The sequence below is a fragment of the Centropristis striata genome, chromosome 1, assembly GCF_030273125.1.
Source record: "Centropristis striata isolate RG_2023a ecotype Rhode Island chromosome 1, C.striata_1.0, whole genome shotgun sequence".
Taxonomy (NCBI): domain Eukaryota; kingdom Metazoa; phylum Chordata; class Actinopteri; order Perciformes; family Serranidae; genus Centropristis; species Centropristis striata.
The window spans coordinates 31,514,299-31,537,660 of NC_081517.1; the positions used below are offsets into that span (position 1 = coordinate 31,514,299).

Below are 23,362 nucleotides of genomic sequence, written 5' to 3' on the forward strand. Positions count from 1 at the left end.
ATTGGAGCCAGTGCAAGTCTGGTGGTGTTTATTTTGACGGTCATAACAACTGGCACTAGTGGCCTATTTTGGGGATTATCACACTCCCCTGACTGTAAATCTCTTATCAAAACAGATGGCTTTTTTCTCTGCAGAGATGCTTGCTCCTGTTAGTAGCTAATTTGAACACAATTTATGCAACATCTGAGAAAATCTGTCACATCACCAGCGGATGTGCTAAAGCACGGCAACGCCTTTAACTGCCCTCCCTAAACACACAGCGGTTTGGGCTGCTCGTTACACGGCTGACTGGTCCAGTCAATGCAGAGGAGCGGGCTGCGGACGGACACCCACCTGCCGTATACGGTTCTGGTGCAGCGGTGGTGGAGGTCCACCCTCGGGGGATGTGTTGCTCGAAGAGGCCATTTTCAAGTCACGGTCGGAGCCGCCGCCCCTGGAGAGACTCCCTTCGGGGCTTGACATCCTGCCTTGGGCTGGCTGCTGCTGCTGCTGCTGGAGGCGAGGCGGTCAGTGAGGGTCCTTTCTGCCGGTGCAAGGTGGATCTCTGTGCGGGCCTCAGACTCCACAAGGCTCGGCAGGGCCCGGGATCATTCTGCGGCGTCACACACAGTCTGTTATGAAACGTGACAAAATATAACTCAGTGGTTCTTCAGTGATAGTCAAAACCAAAAAACGAGCGCTCCCTCCTCTCAGGGATGCTCCCGATGTGTTGCTGTAGCCTGTGAGTGTGTATGTGTATGGAGACGTGAACGCGCCTCAGATGCGCTTCCCCGAAACTCCGCAGGATCAATGCTGCCTTCAAGGGCAGTCGGACACTTAGCAAACGTTGCTTGATTAGGATGATGCATCTTAAGAGCTTCTCTTTTTTTGCCACCCCAGTTGCTGAAATATTTTGACAATCTGTAAGGGGCAAGGACAAAAAAAAAAGTTATGATTGGCAGGAAGTTCGTGACTAATTAGACTAATAGCGTTTTATTTTTTGTCTACCTTTAGCTGTGTTTTTCTTTTAATATAGGCTACCAAATCACTTAAAATTGCGACGCCACGGCACATTTACTCATATTTTACTACTACTGGGGAAAGTGTTCTGCTTGGCCCCTATAGGTTAATAAAACAGACCGCTTACAAACGTTTTCTTTAGACCATTTCCTTCCAATGGCCCCTGAATGCACCGAGAAGCAGCAGTGCGCTTCTGTTTTGCTTTTTGTGCCCCCAACCCGTCGGTGCTCCTGCAGCAGCAAGTTAACAGTGTGTGGTCCATTATTAAATAAAAACTTTAAGACTGCTTACACAAATATGAAATCATCGCAGCCCAGCCACATCGGATTGGGCTTACATAATGTTAGCGCCTTCTTAGTATTCTTACGCCCCCACCTTGGCCTGTGTGTCCTCACTGAGCTACAAATTTAATGGAGGTTGACAGGGCAGAATCAATAACAATGTCTTGGAGAAACATAAAAACCAGAAAGGACTGGGGTAGAGGAGGCTGAAGTGGAAAAGGAGGTGTAAGAAATCATGTTAAACAGACAAAGATGTGTCATGGTTTTTAGAGACCTCAGAGTGAGATTGACAGTGAAATCCTAATGTTCCAAGTCAGATATTATTTAATGCATCTTCCATTTAAATGACAATTAAAGATGAAAATATGTGAATAAGTGTCAGCCAGAGACACCCTATATGTTAACTGTAGAATAACTTACTTTGCATGTATTTGTTGGATCATAAAGCACATGTACAGTATGAAACATGACCTGTATGAAAGACACTTTAGCTGGGTCTTCTCCTGCCTTAGACCCTGTACGGGTAAATACACTTAAATCTAGATTCACCAGTGGTAATTCCAAAAGGAAGATTAGTCTGTTATGACTGCAGAAATTACTAAATAAAGCAGTTCCATGGTGGTTGGCACCATCTGTAATGACTAATTTGCCTCCCTGCCACAGGAATGCCTTAATTTTGGATATGAATTTTAATAGGTTTGGTGTAACATTGTCGAATGTGTTTTGGTAAGCATCCAAACTGAGTAAAGTATAGAGGGCTGAGGCCACATTTTGAAATCATCTAACTCTTTAGCCATTCTTCTACTAGTCCAGATACATTTGGTAAAGATAGACATACATCTCTATGGCTAGTATGGGAATATTAGATGAAAAGTCATACCAGTGTTTTGCTGGTCATCCCCAGAAACTCTCCAAGTAAGGCTGGATTACCACTTAGGAGGCAACTGGCCAGTCATGTATCTTAGAAGTGTTGCACTGTGCAATGCCAAAATCTGGGGCCCATCAATGGTGCGGTGAGTGCACTGTAGTTGATGGGAATTGGGAGTAAACAGAGTCCAACAGCAAATGTGAATGAATGGGCCTGCAAAGAGGTTAATCTGACCACGCTCCTGAGGGGTTGCGTTATTTTTCCTGTGTGCTGCAACTAATTTCTAATGTTTTTGCAGTATCCCTTTTTAACACAGCAGGACCCTTGAAACAAATGTGCCATTATAAGTGCCATATCACAATTAACCGATCAAAGGAAAGAGTGAATAGGACATCTCAAGAACTTGAGGCAACAAACTTAAAGTTTGTGTACTTTTACCCGGTCAGTGTGAATGATATCTGACCAACTGCCGAGTTTGTCTTATAGGACATGATGACTCAACCTGTATGGTAGGGATATGTGTTTCACAAACACATGTGGTGATGCTTTAATTTTTCTATATGCAACACTGCCCTCTGTTTCCACTGCATGGTATCACACTCAAACATACCACTATCCTATAAGCCATGTTTAATAAGATTACCTATAATTACAGTGGATGAACCAAATGTAAAATTCAAATGATGATCTGAATCTAAAATGAAAGGTATAATATTCACCTTGAATACAAAAGTCAGACAGATAAATTAATATATAAAAATACTTTATTAGACATCTACCTTTTACAAACAAGATTATCATTGAACTGGTACCAATCAATGACAGCAGCACCAAAACCACCAAGAAACATCAACAATGACAAACAACAGAAGACAATAATACATGGTGGGAAAAGCTTATAAGAGCTAGAGCTGAAATGTACTTCGGAGTCTCATTTAATGTGCGGAGAGTTGGTCCAGGTTGTCATGGCTGCGGCTGGAGAGGTGGGCCTCCAGAATCTCACCAAACACATTTCTTTTCAGGAGGCTGTAGGCCATGGGCAGAAGTTGCCTGATAACCTTGTGGAAATACTGCAGAGAGTAAGGAAACCCAAAATTAATAATGTATGCATCTTTCAACTACAATCTTAGTGGCTTTGCAGCATTCAGGCCATTACATGGTCAAAAGCTGTGGCTCCCAAACATTTTGGTTTTTAAATCCCAAGAATTAATACAAAATTGATGTGGCAGAAATGTGTTTTTAGCTGCTTAAATTCCATTAATATCCACCTGCCACAGTCAGATTTATCCTGTGACCCATTGGAGAAGGGCTGACCCCTATACAAATGCTTTGTGGAGTGTTTTACCGCACCCAGGTGCAACTACGAGAGTCACAAGATGCTGAGGAAGAGCTGTGCAGAATTTAAAATGCTAAAAACAATTTGAGAGGAAAGTAATTCACCAAATCATGTGTCTGCACGACAGACATAGTCACAGTGACGTCACCCATTGTTTGTGGACTCCGCTTTTAAAGTTTGCCATTTTGGCCGTTGCCATCTTGCTTTTTTGCAACTGTTGCCTTGATGATGCCTTGTGATGAGCTAACACTAGTGCTAGTTTAGTTTGCAAGGGGCAATTGTTAATCAAAATTAACAGCCCAAGAGAGTGTCTTTTAGTACAAGCAAACAATAGAATTTTGAAGGGACCAAAAGTTACAATGAACTTTGATCAGCTGAAAACACACTGGGAAATGGTCAACGTTCTTAAATGAAAACACAGTGCACTGTGGTAGTGACCTGTCGATCACAAGATAGCCCCGCCCTAAAGCAGTACCTGCTTTATCATAATTTTACTTCAATTGTGACCATCATTTACAAAGTGAACATCATGCTGTATTGAAGAAGAATTGAAACTATAGTGAATGAAACCATAAACTCATTATGAGAATGCTAACTGAGATGATAAATCAAGTGAGAAATAGAGTAATTTTCCTATTGACTTTCATACAATCTGACTTCTATTTACAACCAGCAGAATCGCCCCCTACTGGCTATTAGAAAGAATGCAGATTTTCAGCATTGGCTTTTCTTTTCAGGCTCAGAGTTTGCCGCTCTGCTATGTATATGGGAAAGCTACTATATCTCAGTGGTCTGAATATTTGGTTTTATACAGTATATTTAAGAGAACAGCCAGGAAGCAAAAAAGATAGTGGGTGTAATAAAGTCAAATCTGTGTGAGTGTAAATGTTGAAGGGCTTTTATGCAGCACTTTGTCAGACTCACATGGGATCCGTAACAGAAGAGGTCCATTCCTAGTTCATATCCCATGCCGTAGTCACACTCATCGTTGGCAAACTGAACAAATGTGATCATCTCCTGGAGAGGTCCGAAAGCTTTGACGCGTTCTTCATCATTCCGGGCTTCAGCTATTGCCTTTAGGATCTTCTTAAGACCAGCTGAACCAAAAATATAAAGTCATTACTCATTGATTATACAGCTGGAATTTGACACAGTTTTCCTTAAAACCTTAAGGTGTATAACTATATATAAAGTATATAAGCTCACCATCTGTTTCTGGTAGTTCTCTGTATCCTACATCATTCTTATCTACAGGTACAACGATGCCGGCACCATGGAACGTCTTGGTGACCACCTGTGGTGAGACAAGAGGTTACATGCTGCTGTCAACTTGGAGCGCAACACTTTGGTCAAACGTGTTTTTTGATTTGAATACATGTGATAGCAACCACCATGATTTACCCACATTTTGTGAATTTGACAGTCCTAGGGACAGACACGAGGCAGAATATAGTAGTGCTACGAGTGAGTTCTTAAAACAATGCTTGATTGTGTCAGTTACCTTCTTGTCCCTCTGCTTCATTCCTTTGGTCTTCTGCTCTAGAGACAGGCCCAGAGCCTCTGCTCTGTCTCTCAGCTTTGCCTCCAAGCTCTCCAAAGCCTCTGCTTTCTTGCTGCCTTTCTCTTTCCTCCTCTTCAACAGATACGAGCTGATACAGGTAACAAAGGCATCAACAGCAGGTGAGATGTAGGACAAGTAGGACAGGGCAGAAAAACATCTTATTCAAAAATGTAAAGACAAATGCGTAAATTATCATAAAAGGTAGGGAATGCCTATCACCTTTTATGATAACTGAGAAAATGCCCTTTTACTTCTAACGACTCTATCCTGAAATTTAAACTTCTTAAACTGATCACAAGTATGGAAAATGTTTGTGAATATGCAGTGGTTAGTACTCACAGGACAGCAGCAAACACGTTGTCCCCCATTTGTGTGATAGTGCAGCTTTTCTTGGCTTCATTTTCCCCAACAAACGCAGGGAGGGAGTCTGGAGTGTCTCTGTTGGATTTTAAGAATAATAAAATTCAGTAAAGAAGAAGATATCATGCTTGTGTAGATATTAGTTACCACTTTTTTTCTCTCTAGTTGAAGCTACAGCATTGTCATAAAAGCTACTACAGTGGCTTAGCACAGAACTACAATAGACTTCAGATGGCAATACGTTGTATGTTCTTTACCTGAAGTAGCCGATGTGATGCTGAGTCTCTTCACTTCCCAGAAGGATGGTCTGAAACTCTGGCGGGTCGTATAAATACCTCCAGTGAAGGTGGAAGTTAGGCTGAGGATTCTTGGAGTTTTTGTGGGCTCCTGCCAGGATGTCAAAGGGACCAACCAGCTGCAAACCCAGTGTGTCTTTCAGTGCACCTTTAAAAATTAAGATGAGCAAAAATTATATGTTGACACAGATTCAATTGACATCCACTTGTCATAAAGATGCTTGAGTTCACATGTTGAAAATTAGGCTTTTAGGGGTTGTTTTGATACTTATATACACATATACATACACTGTATATTCGATTCTACGTTTGTGTTTGTTCAAGAAACTACATTTTTCCAGCAGCTTCCCTTTACCTTGGTATGGTCTTACAAACAGGAGCAATCCAGTTAAATACTTGAAAATTAAATCCATCATATGGGACAAAGAAAGAGAACATCCACATGTGCCCCTTACATTTCAAGATTATTGTTGGCTGGTACTGTGTGACTGTGTATTTTTGCAAGAAGCCCCATATGAGAATTGTGCGTGTAGCTCAATTAAGACTTTTAATTTGCTAAATAAGTGGGTAATGCTTTATATTAAGGTCCTTGTAATAACCATTAATTAACAAGTAATAAGGTCCTTGTAAGTCCTTACTAGATGCTTATTAACATTATTGTGTGTTTATAAGCTTATATAAGTGTTAATAATAGCATTACAAACACCCATGACCCACCCATTATGTCTTTGCCATGCCTTTATTAATCTTATTTTGTTTGCTTATTGATATTAAAATATACTTTATTGCTCATCTATTATAAGTTAACTATGCTTTTTGCAACTACCGGATCTAAAGCGAGAACAATGCCTTATTACTTGTTAATTAATGGTTATTAAGGACCTTATTATAAAGCGTTACCAATAAGTGTCCATCCTGTTGTCTCTATGTCTACAGTCAGAAGAATTGATTAAATGTCAGCCACACCTCCTGTTCTGTAAGCATCCATGTAACAAGATACACTGTTGATGTAAAGAGCATACCACGGGGGCTGTCCGGACAAAGCTCCTTGCAGAAGTCCCAAAAGTGGTACAGATCTTCTGGCATTTGGAGCTTGTACAGTCGCACCATCTCATCTCGTTGTTCTGAATCCACCTCTGACAATGGCACGGCTTTGGATTCATCAGTCCGGGCTTTCTTCAACTCCCCATTGCCTGTACCTGAGTCCTAAAGAAATGTATTACACTTGTTTATTTTGTACACGAAGATACAAAGAATGTATTTGGATACAACAGCCCTGCAAGACATTTCATATCATTGGGTTGAACTGGTAGGTGGTTAGTTTAAAGTCAATGAGGCTACACCAAATATTAGAAACACCTTTTGAAATGATTATAATAGGAATTTAGCCTACAGAAATTAATAACTAAACATTGTACTAGGAAGATAGGGGATTCTGATACCTGGGTGTTGTTTTAACCACGTTTTGTTAGGCGTTATATTGTCCCAGAAATAACTGCGGGTAAAAGATCAACCTAAGACAATTTAATGCCCCTGATATAACTATAATAGTGCAAGTACACCCTTTTAAAAGAGCAATAAACCTTTGTGTGGGTGCCTGTAGGTGTGTGGAACTCCAACACAGAGAACAGGTGAAAGGACAGAAGCAGCGCGACCAGGAATGACAGCAAAATGTGTCTCAGCATGTTTTTTTCTGCTCATTTGGCTTAAGTGCTGCGAAAAACCCACTTAGGCACTGCGCCCAAGTCTCTGCTGTTTCTTATGGTATCATGATGGCAAAAATGTTATTTCAATCCAATTATAATTAACATTGCAAATTAAATCAAGATGGGAATAACTGCCTCATTTCTAATTTGGTGAAATAGAAACAATTTGAATCAATATTTCCCCTCGGTTGCAAGTGAATGAAGATGGACCTTTTTTTCTTCTTTTTTAATAATTTGAAATGGACTGAGCCACCACATATCATGCAAAAGAAGGTCTATTCAAGTAAAACCACTGGATAATACTAACTAAACTCAGTTTAGTTAACCAGCAGAACCAGTGTTTATACATTTTGTAGTCACTATATGTGTGTATGTACATATTTATGTTTAGGTACATGCAAGTACAGCAAGTAGCCTATAACAACACGAACAACAAACAAACAATAGTTTCTGCCTGGGTTAGAGCACTGCAATGTCGATTGCTATGTTTTAAAGAGATATATTATTAAAAACAAAAACATTTTTATAAAATGAAGCATCTTTCAGTATAGCACAATCAAACTCAACAGCGTCACAAAGTACAGCCTCCAAAATTACCAACAAGGTGTATCGACACAACTCTAACAAAGTTCTAACAAAAAGTGATCATTATAAGCTTCATAAAGGTAGGATTTGTTGCAGGGTTGTTGTTTTGGTCTTAAAAAGTGATAACTGCATTGCATTATGTTCCACTCGCTCTTATAAGAGCAGCGTCCAGTGCTCTTCCCCGGCAGAGGAATGATCAGCAACCCAGAAGGACTCCTGGGAAGACCTCTTACACAAGGTGAGGATCAAAATATTTCTCACCACTGTTAGCATGAGGGCACTGATTTATTGCCTTTGTTGGGTCAAATCACCAGTCACTTCAGCACGTCTCCCTCTCTCCGGCAGACTAACGTTAGCCTGCAGCCGTAACCGAGCTGCGATACTCCGTGATGCCTAAAGACTAAACGCTGCTGAATTGTATAACTTAATCCAACCAACATCGAAACGGTATGTTACAAACGAGCGTGCAGCTTGTTGTGTTCATCACTGAACAGGCGGTATACCAGGCTGCTGCCATGTTGTCGTCTGACCGCTGCAGCTCAGACAGCGTGCCAAACACTTCTGCCCACAGCGTCAACACAAGTTGCTTTGTCTCCATCATTACCATCCGCAGCACGGCTCCTTGCCTGGTTAACCCGCCGTTTAAACAGACATTTCTACAGCCCAACAGAGAGGGTCACAACAATGTAAGATTACCTGACTGGATTTGGGTTTTCTTTTTGCGCGCCCTGTCATTTTCTTCCTCTTGTTTCTCCGTCGGCGTCTTCTTCTGCGGGTCCGATTCAGCAGCAGCTGCGCCGCGTTAAAGCGCATCACTGCCCTCCAGAGGCCGATCTTGGCAACTGTATTCAACAAAATAACCTGATAACATATTCATGATGTGTGTGAAACTGTTAATTACCTTTGGTGAAAGTGTTCTTGAATTAGCAAAAATATGAAAATATAAAAAATCAGTTACACCCCCTGCATGACACTGTGGGGTCTTTGAGCAGCTCCTTCAGCAGCAGACTATTACATCCACTGTCTAAGAAGGAACGCTTCCACAGGTCATTCTTTCCAGCTGCCATCAGACAAGTGTAGAAGAAGTGTACAACACCAGCACCACCTGAACATGTTGTAGTTTTCTTTCTTTCTTTTCTGCACATTCTTCACTTAATTTGCACTAGGTTGTGTATAGTATAATGTTAAATGTATTTTTCTAGTAGATTGTTTATTTTTTTATATTTATCTAAAAGGGAAATAATTTTGTGTGCAATTTTTGTGGTCGGCTGTAACAAAGAAATTTCCCCGCTGTGGGATTAATAAAGTCAAATCTAATCTAAATGGGACTATTTTACAATATACTCCATAATATCTGAGGAAAAATCAGTGGTCCACGTCTAAGTGCACACAGACTAAATATAGTAGGATAAGAAAATGGCCCCCAGGAAAAAGAAGCCCAGTCAAATAGCCTATTTGGCATATGAATATATCAATCAAATATATATCATATATCAAGTATGAATAGATCAAGTTGAATATCAAATATATAAAAGCATATGTTGTGTAATGTAAGTGTAAGTAATATTAATATGAAAAACATTAAATTAACATGTTTGTGTTTTTCCACATTTAAAATAAAATCCTGACTTTGACTGTTGATAAAAGTATGATTTTTCATGTGATTGGAACTTGTACTGTTAGAGACTTGCCCAAACTATGTCTGCAAATTTGGACTGATCAGACCAAAGTGTGTGTCATTTTTCCTTATCATACTAAATGTAGCCTTTGGGCACAAATGGGGTAACACACATGTCATTGAGCAACATATTGGAAGTTGATTTGTTGTGTTTTCATCTTTATCCAATAATACAAATCTATCTTTTCATACATTTTAAAATAAAGACAAATTTTAGTCAATGAGTTTACACTCAATTAAAATGAGCAGCATTTTCTTACACATAATGTAATAATAATGTCATAATGTCAGCCACACATAAATGGCTCTGGTGATGTTTGCAACAAAATCAGTGAAAGCATGAATTTACAATAATATTCTTGAATTTTCTGATTAAAAAAAACACATTTATTGATTCTAATTTTAAAATTCAAATGGTTTGATAAAAATGTACAAATTAATATCAGCCCATTAAATATCACAAGAAGGATGCTAAAAATCCAGAAATCACAGAAGGTAGGTATATTAATAGGCTTTATAACCACTGGTCCTACATGGTAACATAAACACCTCTCACGATCATGTGCTATATTGTACATGTGAGATCATATGGAACAATCAGATAGTTTTGGTGTCTAGGCCAAACAGCTCTACAAATAAGGTTAACATCTTAGCAATAATGTAAAACATGACAATGATCTGCAGATAAACAATCAATGGTTTTTATTCGTTTTTGTATTATATTATATTATATTATGTATTAATAAACTGCATTAAAAACACATGGAATTATGTAGTAAAAAAGTGAAGATTTTTTATATTTTAGATTATTTTTGCTTTGATGACAGCTTTGCACACTTCTGTTATCCTCTCAGTCAGATTCATGAGCTGCTCACTTGGATTGGTTTTCAGTTAACAGGGGCACCTTGTCAAGAGTTAATTTGTGGAATTTCTTGCCTTCTTATTTGAGACCATCAAAGCAAAAGTTGGCTTGTTTGAAGAACCTAAAATATAAAACATATTCTATATACACTTTTTTTAACTATACAATTCCATATGTGTTCCATCATTGTTTTGATGTCCTTCCGTCCTATTAAATTAATGAAATAGATCATTGTTACTTATGAGTGACTTGAGAGTGCTGGCAGGTTTGACACTGGTCTTGCTGGAGGATGGTCTTGTTGTTGTTTGGGACACAGCTGCAGCATTGCTTGTGTTTGTGAAGGTTATTGTATATCCCATTAACACACTTAGTAGGCAAAGTACTGATGTATGTGGGCATTATGCAGATTTGAAGTCAAGATGCATCACAGAAAAAATAGAGAAAAAACAGCTGCAAATGGGTAAAGTTCCTTTTGTCACTTTATCCTTATTCCAGATCTCTATTCCTCTGTCTGCTTCTCTTCCTCAGTGTTTTGAGATGTCTCAGGAGTTTCACATCTTGCATTTTCACCATCTTCTTCCTCTGCTTTCTTAGCGAGCTGTGTCCAGTTTTCTCGGTTCTTCTTACAACCGTTCATCAGTGGGATGCAGGTGTCAAACAGTCTTGATACAGCCTGGGGGAGAAAGACAAACAGAGAGTGTAATGATTGAAGTTGATCAGTGGAAATTAGAGGTTAAGAGAATAGAACAACATGATTTATGCTGTTGTTGTTTTCTGCATGCACACATCCCCAAACATGCAACACCTGCAGAAATAACACACCTTGTACAGTGGGTAGCAGATGTCATCGATGTATTCAACTTGCATTAACGGCATTCGAGTGCTTTTTTCTCTGTTCATTATGTCCTGGTGAGAAGAGAATGTAAACAGGCTGTTAGAGAATGACCATTTCATATGACGCCAGTTGTACTTGATCATTTCAAACATACTATTATTTGGTTATTTTTGGTGAAACTATTTCATAGAAAACATATTTCACTTTGACTAAAGACATTCCCCTTTGAAGAAACTTTGGTCAGTGTGTTTGAATAGCAGCAAAAAGTGGCTTTGTGTATTTCTTCTTGACTGTTATCAAGGTTTGACATGGGCTGGGTAGGACTTAAAAATGGATAATTATGATAAATAACACTGATTTTAAAAGTAAATTTAGGATTTTACGGGTGTATGCACCAAAACTACTAATTCTGAGAGACCCTGGTACAAAATAAAAATGTAACAAGACTTACAATGGGTTTGATCTTGAACTCCTTTTTCTCTTTGTCCCCTTGTGCAAAAAACTCCATGGCAACCAGTCTGGCAATCTGTTTTGGATAAAGAGCAAGGTCAGGGCTGTAATAAACTCAAAATGACTCAGAGCTGAAGTGGGGAAGGATTCATATTAAAATTATTTTATGAGACCTACCCTTTTTTGTTCAGGCCAAGGCTTTGTGATAGCAGAGAGGTCACTAGCTGTCATCAGCATCGATCTGTGGGTTTAAAAAATACCTTTAAGGAACAGCCCCTTGCCCCATTCTGTCATAGATATTATACAGTATGACCCTGATTCAAATTTATCTGGTTCTCACCTCAGTAAATCTCTTTTTCTCTCACTCTTCCAGCTCACTCTGCCCTTCTTGGCAAGAGAAAAGAACTCTTTTCTTCTCCTTAAAAGACAAGCGGACAAAGGGTATTAGGGGTATAACAGGATGTATAATGGGGTGTATAACAGGATGTATAAAACACCTGACCTAGAGCTACTTTAACATTTTCTGTTTTGACATACTCCATGTAGACGGTCAGGTCAGTTGAGAGGATTGCCCTTTTGATCATTTGCAGTACAGATCTGTGGTCCTCTGCAGAAAGACCGCTGAGAATCTGACTCCCCTGGGAGAGGACGAGAGAGACAGAGACCAAGTGAGACAGTGAAGTAAAGTCAGGACTTTATATCAGTGGCCACCAGATATATACAGTGGTCTGTTACGAGAACGAAGAATGTGTCTACACTTGAAAAAATGAGGAAACACCATTTTTTATTTTGTCGATTAAGCAGAAAATATTAAAGTATTATTGTTCTATATAAACAATAAATTAACATCTATGACAAATACTGAATGTATCAGTTTACCATCCAATTCATTGCGTTCCATATGAATGTATTTGGATATGATTTATGTTAAAATATTCACTATGACAAATATATCTGCATGTGTGCAGTGATGGAATGTAACAAAGTTCATATACTCAAGTACTGTACTTAAATACAATTTTAAGGTATGTGTACTTTACTTGAGTATTTCGATTTTATATAACTTTATACTTCTACTCCTTAACATTTAGAAGCAAATATTGTACTTTTAACTTCACTACATTAAGCTGCCAGCTTTAGTTACTTTTCAGGTAAAGATTTACCATGAAAAACATGATAAAGTTAGGGAATAAATTATGTGATTAGACTTTTTTAAAAATAATCCACATAAAGTATATTAAGCAGTTAAAATTAGCCCTACCAATATTACATCAAAACCCTGCTTACATAAATGCATCAACACAAATAATCCAATAATATATTTGGAATATTTAAAACAACCAGAGTGAGGACATTCTGCGTAACAAGTATTTCTACTTTTGATTAAAGTATCACAGTACATTTTGATGCTGGTACTTTTGTACTTTTACTTAAGTAAGTTTTGAATACAGGACTTTTACTTGTAGTGGACCAATTCTGCAGTGTGGTATTAGTACTTTTACTTAAATGAGGGATCGGAATACTTTTTCCACCACTGCATGTGTGTCATCCAAATTTTAATTAAAAAAATGAATCAAGTCAAAAAGAAAGATAAAAACGATACACAGGCTGATAAAATGTCTAATTAAGTGTGATAATTGTAGAAAAACACAGTCATATATTATGGATATAATAACACAGATAAAGAAGGTAACGCTTAGGATGAGAAAGAAAGATTGTTAAAATGAATGTAAGATGAGTGGATGAGGTCTTACGGTGTTGTTCAGGATGAAGAGGCACAGGTTGTAGTGGTGGTTTTCAAGAGACGAGTGTCCGTAAAGCTGAGCTAAAGGCTCCTGACTCCTGAGAGAGGGAGTGATTGGGTTTGGGTTATTTATTGGCTGAATATAAAATAATATACAGCTGTGGATTAGATGACTTTCCTTGAGCAAAGACAGAAAATGGATGAAAGAAGGTGTTTACCTTTCTATGTACGAGTTACTGACTCCTCTGTGGTCAAGATCATGATTTAGAGTGGCTATCATCAGTGCTAAGATCTCCAAAGGGGAAAATATTGTCTGAAATGCAAACAGGAAGAGATGGACAGACAGAGATGAGAGAAATGGTAAAAAAAAAAAAACAACAACATTATTTTCCCGCCTCCTGTCTTATTTTGTACATTTTTTGCAGTTTTCACACTGAAATTGACCAGATGAGGAAGAAAGATGCACTTGCATATTCTGTGTTTTGTATATAACCTCAAGGCCCTTAAATTATAGGACTAAAACTATTTCAAGGAAATTCTGTACTAGTAAGTAAAGTAATGCATATTTAAATTGCACCTTTCAAGAATTAACAGCACAAAATATCAGACAAAATTAGCCCATAAGAAAAAAAAAATACTGATACCAAGAATCCAGAACATGAAGATAATGTTTGTGTTGTTTAGCTGTATGGGAAAACAGAACCACAGTTCTCTAGCTTGGTAAAAATCTTATGGTGTGTTGTAATTTCAAGTTTCAAATGTTTCAATTTTTTTCTGACTCATCACTGGAGCTAATTATGTGTTATTTATGGTCCATGTGCTTGTTAAGGTTTACTCCAAATATATGAAATCATATTGATAAAGAGGCAAACTCAATGTAACATGCTGATGTATGGCTAAAATAAAAAATGACATGCATCCCAAAGAACAGAATCGACTGCAACTAAACTTGTTGTTCTGCCGGCAACATCAGACCTTATAGATTGACCTAAAGATCCGATACAACTCATTAATGAAGGTATACAGCTTTAAAACTAAATTCAAGCTTCAATCTAATTTTCAATTTGTCATTTAATTTGTAATCTAAACCACTTAGTTACGACAATAAAAACAGTAAAATATCCAACATGCAAATGCTGACACATCAAACAAGTGACGAGTTTCACAGAAATACAACACACAGTCGCAATGAATCATGTAAACAGAGAGAGAGAGAGGGAGAGAGAGGCTGAAACAAGTGAGCGACAGAGGTCACCTAAGCACAGGTTTAGGCTGTAGTGATCCCCATGGAAAGCAGTTAAGAGGTTTTGGGAGGTCTAAAATTAATCCTGTTCCAAATAATTAAGAGTGCTGCACCAGAGAAACCCTGCAGCCCTTGAATGACTCCTCCAAAACTTTAATACTTAGCTCAGCTTAAAAACAGAAAGACAGCAAGCTGAAATTCATCAGCATGACACAACTGTCAAGATATAACTGCTTAGGATGACTTAGGCCTCTGTCATATTAGAATTAAATGTATTCAAATACTTTCACTGCTAATTTCCTGCCATTTTAAAACATTTACAAAACATGCAAGACTCAAAAAAGACATTATTATACTATTATTATACTATTATACTATTATTATTATATTATTATATTATACATTATCGTCTTTTACATATTAGAGTTTTGGTATTGATGGCTATTGTACATGCATATGAGCACGGGCAGGGCAGACAGGTCGACATGCACTAACCTGGAGCTGCTTTGTGGCCATGAGCATAGCGAACATGCTTTGAGCAGTGCACAGGGCATGGTTCCAGTTGTGATAAGGCACGTTGTTCCTATAACCACGTCTCACCGTCAGCACCCACTGGCAGAGACTCTGGAGGACAGAGACACGTGCAAGACTTTAAATTTCATTTACTTTCAAATTCCAATATGGCAACATTTTTGTTTTATTTTATGGTATCTTGTATTTTATTTTATTTATGTCTTGTATCTATCTCAATCACTATTATCTTATCTTATCTTATCTTATCTTATCTTATCTTATCTTATCTTATCTTATCTTATTTCAATTCAAACCCAACAAGAATGTTGGGGGGGGGGGGGGGCTGATTTAAGGTGACTAATTTGGGGCTGCACAAATATAAAATCTTCAAACAATAAACAAATTTGAATCCATGTCTTTTCCATATTTAGGTAGTATCATGGTTTAACTATGGTGCGACTACTGTCCACCTTCAAGCCTCATTATTAGCAGGTCAGTTACCTTGTAGTCAATGTTAAATTCTTGCACCAAGTTGAGGTCCAGGAACATACGAATGGTGGCTTGAGTGGTTAGGTCCTCTGGCAGACCAGAATCAGAGAAGTAGAAGTCCAGAATATTCAGTGATTCACCAGAGGGAATAGTGGCCTCCTGAATACATAAAACACAAGTGTCATTGAAATATACACTTACAGAGCCTTAATTCACCCACAGAGAACAAAAAATACATGATTTATTTTGTCTCCCTCCAACACAGCGTACATGTGTCTAGATTTAACATGGGTGAAGAGATTGCCTAACCTTTGTCACTCATTGGCAATGATAGAGGATAATCAAGCGCTTATGGTAAGATTAAAGACCGGTAATCTGACCTACAGTGACTCCAGGACTATTGAACAATAGAAAGTGTGAATAAGGAAAGGGGGTGATAAAAGGTGGCTAAAATGAACTGAAAAAGGAGGATGTGGTGTTTAAAGAAAATAAAAGAAAATTGGTGAGTTTGTCCTCTTTCTTGTCAAGATTTGTTAGTATGCTGTATGACACATTACATAAAGACATGATACAGATGAAGCACAGGAGCTGTAGCGAGGCTAGAGTCGACTGACAGTGTCGACTCATTGTCACTCACTGTCGACTCAAGTGTTCATTTCTAGAAAGAGAGTTTAGAATCACCTCCAATGCTTGGATTTCCGGCTCTGCTGCAGTGATGTGGTAGGCAAGTACCTGTGAGAAAGAAGAAAACACACACAAGATTTAAAGTTCAAATACCTGAACAGCTTTACTTGCTGCAAGCTAAAGATATATAGTGGTGAAGAGTATGCAGATCCTGTACTTATGTAAAAGTACTAATAAGAAACTGTGTAACTTCAGTAAAAGTATTTAAGTATTATCAGGAAAATGTAGTTCAAGTATTATAAAGTTAAAAAAAATGTCCCCTGGGATTGTTATACTATTATATATAGGATTTATCTATAAATATTTTATAGATAAATAGTATTTAATTGTGGCTATATTCTCCATTAATTTATTGATAGTTTTTTGTGAAAATAGTGGGAAATTCTGTCACAACTACCCAGACGCATTCACAATGACAGTCTAAACCACAATATTATTGATAATACATTACAATTATTATAAATATTAAAAGAAAAGCAATAAATCCTCACATTTGTGAAGTTGGACCGTGAAATTATTTTACATGAAAAATGACTTCTGCCATCAAAATAGTTTTCAATTAATTTCCTGTCAATTATTAATGGACTAATCTTTTTTGCTGTACAATGTTCCCCTCAGAGATGCAGTGAAATGGATGTAGAAAGTGACATGAAATAATATATTTAATAGTATATAATAGTTACATCCCACCACTTGATGTGAGGAAAAGAACTGGGTTGCCCACCTCCTGTGTGACTTCTATGCTGGCCCTGCGCTCCTCAGTGATCTGCACAGCCTGAGCATACTGCAGAGCCAGGCCGCAGTACACTGCCAGGTCCTCTAGTAGGCGCTCATCGTATCTGTTAAAGGCTTCCATCTCATCTGAGTCTCTGCTCCTTTTGTTCATCAGCTGGCATACCGCTAAAGAAAGGGACAGGGAAGCAAGGAGATTTAAGACTTACTTGTCTAAGCAGAGAGTGGAGGAACAGATTGTACTTTGTTTGCAGATCCAGATCAGGGTGGGAATCCTCAAGATAACTGCGTCTGTATAGCTCTTTCTGTGTATCCAGCACATGGTTTTAAATAATAGTCCTTAACAAAAAATGTGTGTAGGTGTGTGTGTGTGTGTGTGTGTGTGTGTGTGTGTAGGGTAAAAATTACACATTAATTACATCAATCCTTAAAAGATATGTATTGCAAGTTCCATGCATTTTGCAAGCCAATATGGGTGAATAGAGCAACAAAAGGGTAACAAATATCATCTCAAAACTTCCCTAGTTGATTACTTACATTAAAAGAAATATTTTTTGTATTAAACGTTTTCTGCAATTGTATGTGTCACTAAGAAACGAGGCATTATTTAGTGCTATATCTTGGTGAATTTAAAAGCAATCCACAAGCACAAATAGACAAAGTGTAGTCAGATAAACTTCTGAATGTGTATTTTGGAAGTTTTCTTTCCATTAGTCTGAAAGAAGACATGGAAGTTATGGAAGCAAAGTAGTCCAAAAATCTTCAATTCACCTGTCTCTCCCTAAAAACACTACTAGAAAACAGGCAGTGGTGGAATGTACTCAATTACTTTAATTTTGAGGCCCTTGTACTCTACTTGAGTATAGATGTAACTTTATACTTCTACTTCTATTTTATGGGGCAAAAAGTGTACTTTTTATTTAGATTTAGTTAATTTTAAGGTCAAGATTAAACATGAATGATAAATTAAACCACATAAAAGTATACTAAGTTGGGTGCCCCGGTGGCACACCTGGAAGAGCGCGTACCATAGAGGCTTTGTCCTCGTGAGCGGGCGGGCCGGGTTCGAATCCGACTCGGAGCCCTTTCCCGCATGTCTTCCCCTCTGTCTCCCCTTTCACTCTGTTACTCTCAAAAAAGCCTTGAAAATGGCCAAAAAAAATCTTAAAAAAAAAAAAAGTATACTAAGTAGTTCAAATTAGCCCTACCAACAGTAAATGCTGCGTACATAAATGCATCAATAATTATTGCTCAATAATATATTTGGAATATGTGTATAACAATCTGAGTGGGTCCATTCTGCAGAACATGTACTTTTACTTTTGATACGTTGATGCTGGTACTTCTGTACTTTAGGTTTAGAATGCAGGACTTTTACTTGTAGAGGAGTAATTTCACAGTATGGTATTAGTACTTTTACTGAAGTAAGGGATCAGAATACTTCTTCCACTACTGCAAACAACATTTCGTATGTTTAGGTGTGCCAAGCATGAATGTCTGCACTGCTGTGTTCCTGTGGAAGCCTGGAGTTTGTGATATAACACCATGAGTGAAGCAGATGAATAATGTATCATGACCATTCCCATTCGATAGCGACTTACCGATAACATTTTCAGACCTCTCATTTCTGACGGGGCAGCAGATCAGACTCCTTATTGATTCCTCAGAACTCTCCGACATATTAAGTGTTTTCATAGCAACCAGAGTTCGAAGGGCATGTGATGGGTCGATATCGCTGATGTCACGCTCCCTGGAAAACAACATGGAACCGTTTACATTATGTTTTATGTTAGATAAAGAAAACATCATTTGGTCGATGTATATCATCAATAAGTATTACAAATCTGTCAACCAGGTAATTGTAATGATTTGTCTTTATGAATCAAGAGACAGGCCGAACCTTCTGTAGATCTGGCAGGTGGATCCGAGCTCCTCACACTCCAGGTGGATCACTCTGGTGAATGAAACCTGGAATAAAACCGACAGCATTGCATTAGAAAAAAGATAGGATTTGATGCATAATTATCAAAAACAAATAAAGGGATCAAACAGGATAATGCACCTCTTCCTCATCTGAGGTTTGCTCGCTGGGGATGAAGATGGTGCAGTACTGAGCGTGTGTGAAGGGCATGATGGTAGCAGCCATCTTACTCAGCAGAACTTCAAAGGAATGGTGCTCCTTTGACAATACCTGTGCCATCTCGATCAAGGCCTGACAACCACACACACACACACACACACACACACACACACACACACACATATAAATACACAAACAATCACACATGCATGAAAATAGACAGATTGCATGTTGTTCTCTGTTGGTATTACCTGACTGCGTTTGGCCTCCTGTCTTGAACTTTCATACAGCTGGACATTATCCAGCACCATCCCCAACACATCCATATGATTTGAAAGCACCTGACCAATAAAATTCAACTCAGCTGTAAATTACCTCACATTTATTGCTGGCAAACAGCTATAAGTGACTTCTAATCAAAATGTGCACATTTATATATAATTTGCATTAAAATAACATGCATACCTTACAAATAAGACATAAGTTTTAATGTTTGCTGCCCAACTCCTCACCTTTTCATCCATGTTGGTGAAACCAGAAATTGATCCATCGCAGGCATTTCTCTTGTTGATCATTAACACAACACCGATCACCTGTTAGAAAGAATATGATGTGTATTTGTTACAAAATCTGTGTTATAACCTCGATCAACAATACATCACACTAAAGGTTCCATAGGACTGTGTTTATATATTCATCCTGATTAAGTAGGGTATGTGCAAAAACCACAACATATAATTCAATGTAATGTTTATTTCCTATCCATATCAGAGAATGCAGAAGCCTTAGATATAAATATCTTGTGTGATGTTTTACACAGTCGCCCAAAAGGTTGGAATAATTTTCATTTTTCATTTTCAATGTGATATGTTTGGAAAAGATTTGTTAGTAAAGCTTTGAGAAGATATACACTTTATCTGTCAAGAATAAATCACATTGTCACAATCATTTCATGGAAAGAGGTAAAACATATTTTATTCAAACTTTCTGGGCGACCGTGTATGTGATTTACTGTTTGTAAATTTTGCAAACTGTTTTGTTTTTCATTGGGGTTTTTTGTAAAAACATTATATTGTCTTTTAATTTTAGGTATATAGCTGACACTAAACTAAACTAAACTAAACTAAACTATTTGCTATGAACAAATACAGTATAACAATCCAGTGCAATTGATCATCTTGATACCTCTCCCCCATGGTTCTTGATGGGAACACTCAAAACAGTCCTGATTTTTAAAGATTGGTCGTCATCTATGTAGAATCTGGGGTCCTGAGGAAGTAAACAATGCCCAGTTAGCTACATAATACCATAGACAAGCATTACATCACTTATTTATACTTAGTTTGCAACACAAACATGGAACATTGCATCATCCTGTATTTATCTGGCAGCAGCAGACTGTAACATCTGTCAAAATGTCACTCTATTCATATCTCTGTGTCTATAAACTACCAGGCCAATTTTGTTCATCGATTCTGAAAACATCTAAAACCATGTTTCTTAGTAATCTTGGTGACCTGCAGGTTATTAGGGACTACCTATCCACACCCACACTGATTTGGGATTACCTGCCAGGCACTGGCACTGGTTCCTAATCACATTAGTGATGTGGGTACCTCCAGTAAGCTTTTAAGTGAGCTGTGCTGTATTTTCCCTCTGCGTGGGTGTGTCTACAGCCTGTGTGGGTGTAGTATGTAACATCACTGTCTCAATAATCAGAGGTTAATCAGTGGAAGCAGTCTGTAAAAGGATTAGAAGCAGGTGCGTCATTTGGGATTCCCTCACACACCCACACACTGTGAAATAACCATGTCATCGTCTAAAAACAGGCTGTCAGGAAATGGGTGACTCATTGAGTGTGCAGTCCTCACTCCACATTTAAATACCTGTGTCCTTAAACAAACTAACCACTTGGTCATGTGTAGAAATTTTGTCAGTTGCTGTTGTTAAGCAAAGCAAAATGCAGAGTCATGAAAAGTGTTTCAAGGTTTACCTCTGATACGTCTCTCATGTTCATTGGTGACCCTGTAGCCAGTACACATCCCATGATACCCTTCACCAGCTCCATGTGTGCGTGGCTGTAGAAGTTGCCTTCACTCAAGCACCCCGACATTATCGGGGTGATCACCTCTTCCAGAGTATTTCTTCCACCACTGTCTTTCTTTACCAGAGAAAGGGAGCAACACTCAGCCCCCAGCAGCTCCCCAGTGTGCAGGACAGCCCCATGGCAGAGCTCCACTACAGAAACCATCCAGCTGAGACCTCCTCTCAGGAGCTCCATCATCCATGGGCAACACTCACCATGGCCACATGCTGCAGTACTTGCAGCAGTCGGACGCAGACGACGAGGAGAGTGCGATAAGTTAGGGGAGCAGGGGCAGATGGGAGAAAGAGGACGGCAGGGAGAAAAAGAGAAGCTTGAACAACGAGGAGAGCGTGGAGAGCAAGGGGAGTGCCTGCCCATTACATCTGGACTGCAGCGATCCGACCACTCGGGGGCGCTGAGATTGGAGGCGAGGGGTTTGAGCCTGTCCATCAAACATGAAATGTTCAAATGTGAGCTGTGTAGTGGAGAGGAAGGTCTGCGCTGATGAGGCTTCCTTTGCAGGTCGGTGTGGTCAGAGCTGCTCCTGGGAAACCTTTGCTGTGGAGACTCTGTCTGTGGACCACTGACCCTAAAGACAAAGACAAAACAGATGAGATTACTGACTGGCTGGGAAAGCACAAATCAGAACAGAATATTTTTGTGGTTAAGACATTTTGTGGAGGGTACATTGCCTCACTGCAGAAGTGTTTCTACAGCGATTGATTGGTGTAGTGGAGGGCATACGTAGGTATACGGGGTATAGCCACCTCTTTTTTCTCATTTATTGTATACCCACATAAATCCAAAAATCATTGGGATATAAAGGAGAGTATACCCACTTCCTCTGTAACCCACCCATCTTTATAGTAGTACACTCCCTTTATCAACTACCACCGCACCACACTCATTTACCTCAATGGTTCTCAACCTTTCTCATGTCAAGGAGTCCTAACGATTTAGATCTTAGATTTTGCTTCAGGGATCTGTAAATATTCTGGTTGTGAGATGATTAAGACCAAAAAGTGATCAAACTAAAGAATAAACTGTTTCCCATTTTTCTAGGGGAACCACTGAAAATCTTTCAACGGCCTAAAGAGGGCCCCTGGTTGAAAAACACTCATTTACACAGTTTATCATTCAGCCAAACTTAAGTCATAGATGCAGCTATAAGTTGAAAAGCTATATAATGTAAAATCATCTTACGCGGAAGCTCTGCGTAAAAAGTACGCCCTCGTGAAGTCGGAGTGGTCATCCAGCCAGGCCTCCACTTGGTCGCTCTTCATACCGTCGCCAAACCTCTTGTTGCGCGTCTTGGAGCGAGGGCTCCACTGCGGGGAGAAGAACCAGCCCATGCCCCGCACCATCGGCGGCTCACCCACTGTCTCCCCGCGGAACGACTCCTCTGTCCCCGTGGCGGTGGTTGCCCTGGGTGTCGCACTGTCAGGCTCCATGGACTCCGGCGCTTCAGAGTGGAGGCAGGGCATCCCCTCCAAGTAAAGCGCAAAAAGATCGTTCAGACTCAGGTTTTTTGGCGTCTGGTGAGCTTTCTATGAGAAATAGCTGCCATGTGGAGGTAGTGAGGCAGACTGAAGTGACGTGCAGCAGAGCAGAGAGATGACTATGAAGAGCTCGTGGAAACGATTGCGTCAAGGTAATCCCCTGACCTTTACTTAGCCGATCTGGCGCCACAGGTGTATTCATTAAAGGAAAGCGATTTAATCTTCATTACAGATATTGGCTCGGGTCCAACCATGGAGTTTGCTTCATCATGAATTGGCTGCTAGGTTACACTCCCCTCTGCAAACTGCATTATGCTACCTGAAGAAAGTTTGAGTCTTTAACCTGTCTTTAACCTGTTCATTCACATGTGGGGACATCATCAGTAGGAATTTCACTTATTCACTTGGTTTCCCTTATCACTAACATATCTATATATAGGAAAAATCTACACATAAAGATATATGTTTTAATTAC

The 23,362-nt window shown here is 39.0% G+C and overlaps 3 protein-coding genes across 7 annotated transcripts in view; all 3 read right to left on the minus strand.

Annotated features, from left to right (window-relative positions):
• Positions 1-705, minus strand: part of ank2a (ankyrin 2a, neuronal) — a 102,991-nt gene extending 102,286 nt beyond the window's left edge. For all 4 annotated transcript variants that reach the window (XM_059338394.1, XM_059338411.1, XM_059338403.1 and 1 more), the window contains exon 1: positions 334-705. In XM_059338394.1, the coding sequence (XP_059194377.1) occupies positions 334-462 (129 nt within the window). In that variant the 5' untranslated portion in view covers positions 463-705. The remainder of the gene's footprint in view (positions 1-333) is intronic.
• A 2,189-nt stretch (positions 706-2,894) lies between these two features.
• On the minus strand, positions 2,895-8,805 carry LOC131968152 (histone PARylation factor 1). 2 transcript variants are annotated; one of them, XM_059328900.1, is made up of 8 exons: positions 8,689-8,805; positions 6,724-6,907; positions 5,663-5,849; positions 5,385-5,483; positions 4,986-5,133; positions 4,691-4,778; positions 4,409-4,581; positions 2,895-3,218 (listed from the first exon to the last, which is right to left on the minus strand). In XM_059328900.1, exons 1-8 carry the CDS (start codon positions 8,803-8,805, stop codon positions 3,084-3,086), a joined length of 1,131 nt encoding a protein of 376 aa, XP_059184883.1. In that variant the 3' UTR covers positions 2,895-3,083. The 2 variants fall into 2 exon arrangements, with proteins under 2 accessions (XP_059184883.1, XP_059184892.1); XM_059328909.1 differs by lacking the exon at positions 8,689-8,805 and adding an exon at positions 7,144-7,164.
• Positions 8,806-9,879: 1,074 nt separating this feature from the next.
• Positions 9,880-23,155, minus strand: pde5aa (phosphodiesterase 5A, cGMP-specific, a). The gene is made up of 20 exons (XM_059328539.1): positions 22,592-23,155; positions 21,296-21,977; positions 20,488-20,571; positions 19,815-19,895; positions 19,554-19,643; positions 19,285-19,434; positions 19,123-19,190; positions 18,824-18,972; positions 17,215-17,390; positions 16,488-16,538; positions 15,819-15,965; positions 15,300-15,428; positions 13,780-13,874; positions 13,572-13,659; positions 12,355-12,455; positions 12,158-12,235; positions 11,995-12,058; positions 11,819-11,893; positions 11,355-11,438; positions 9,880-11,205 (listed from the first exon to the last, which is right to left on the minus strand). Exons 1-20 carry the CDS (start codon positions 22,870-22,872, stop codon positions 11,032-11,034), a joined length of 2,847 nt encoding a protein of 948 aa, XP_059184522.1. The 5' UTR covers positions 22,873-23,155; the 3' UTR covers positions 9,880-11,031.
• Between the last annotated feature and the right edge of the window lie 207 nt (positions 23,156-23,362).

Excerpts from the sequence above, each read along its gene's own strand:
- LOC131968152 (XM_059328900.1), bottom strand. The coding sequence starts at position 8,805 with ATGCGCTTTAACGCGGCGCAGCTGCTGCTGAATCGGACCCGCAGAAGA. Across the intron at positions 5,850-6,723 it reads TTGTCCGGACAGCCCCCGTG|GTGCACTGAAAGACACACTG; the intron begins GTATGCTCTTTA and ends TAATTTTTAAAG. Across the intron at positions 4,779-4,985 it reads TGAAGCAGAGGGACAAGAAG|GTGGTCACCAAGACGTTCCA; the intron begins GTAACTGACACA and ends GTCTCACCACAG.
- pde5aa (XM_059328539.1), bottom strand. The coding sequence starts at position 22,872 with ATGCCCTGCCTCCACTCTGAAGCGCCGGAGTCCATGGAGCCTGACAGT. Across the intron at positions 19,896-20,487 it reads TCAAGAACCATGGGGGAGAG|GTGATCGGTGTTGTGTTAAT; the intron begins GTATCAAGATGA and ends TCTTTCTAACAG. Across the intron at positions 11,439-11,818 it reads AGTTCAAGATCAAACCCATT|GACATAATGAACAGAGAAAA; the intron begins GTAAGTCTTGTT and ends TCTTCTCACCAG.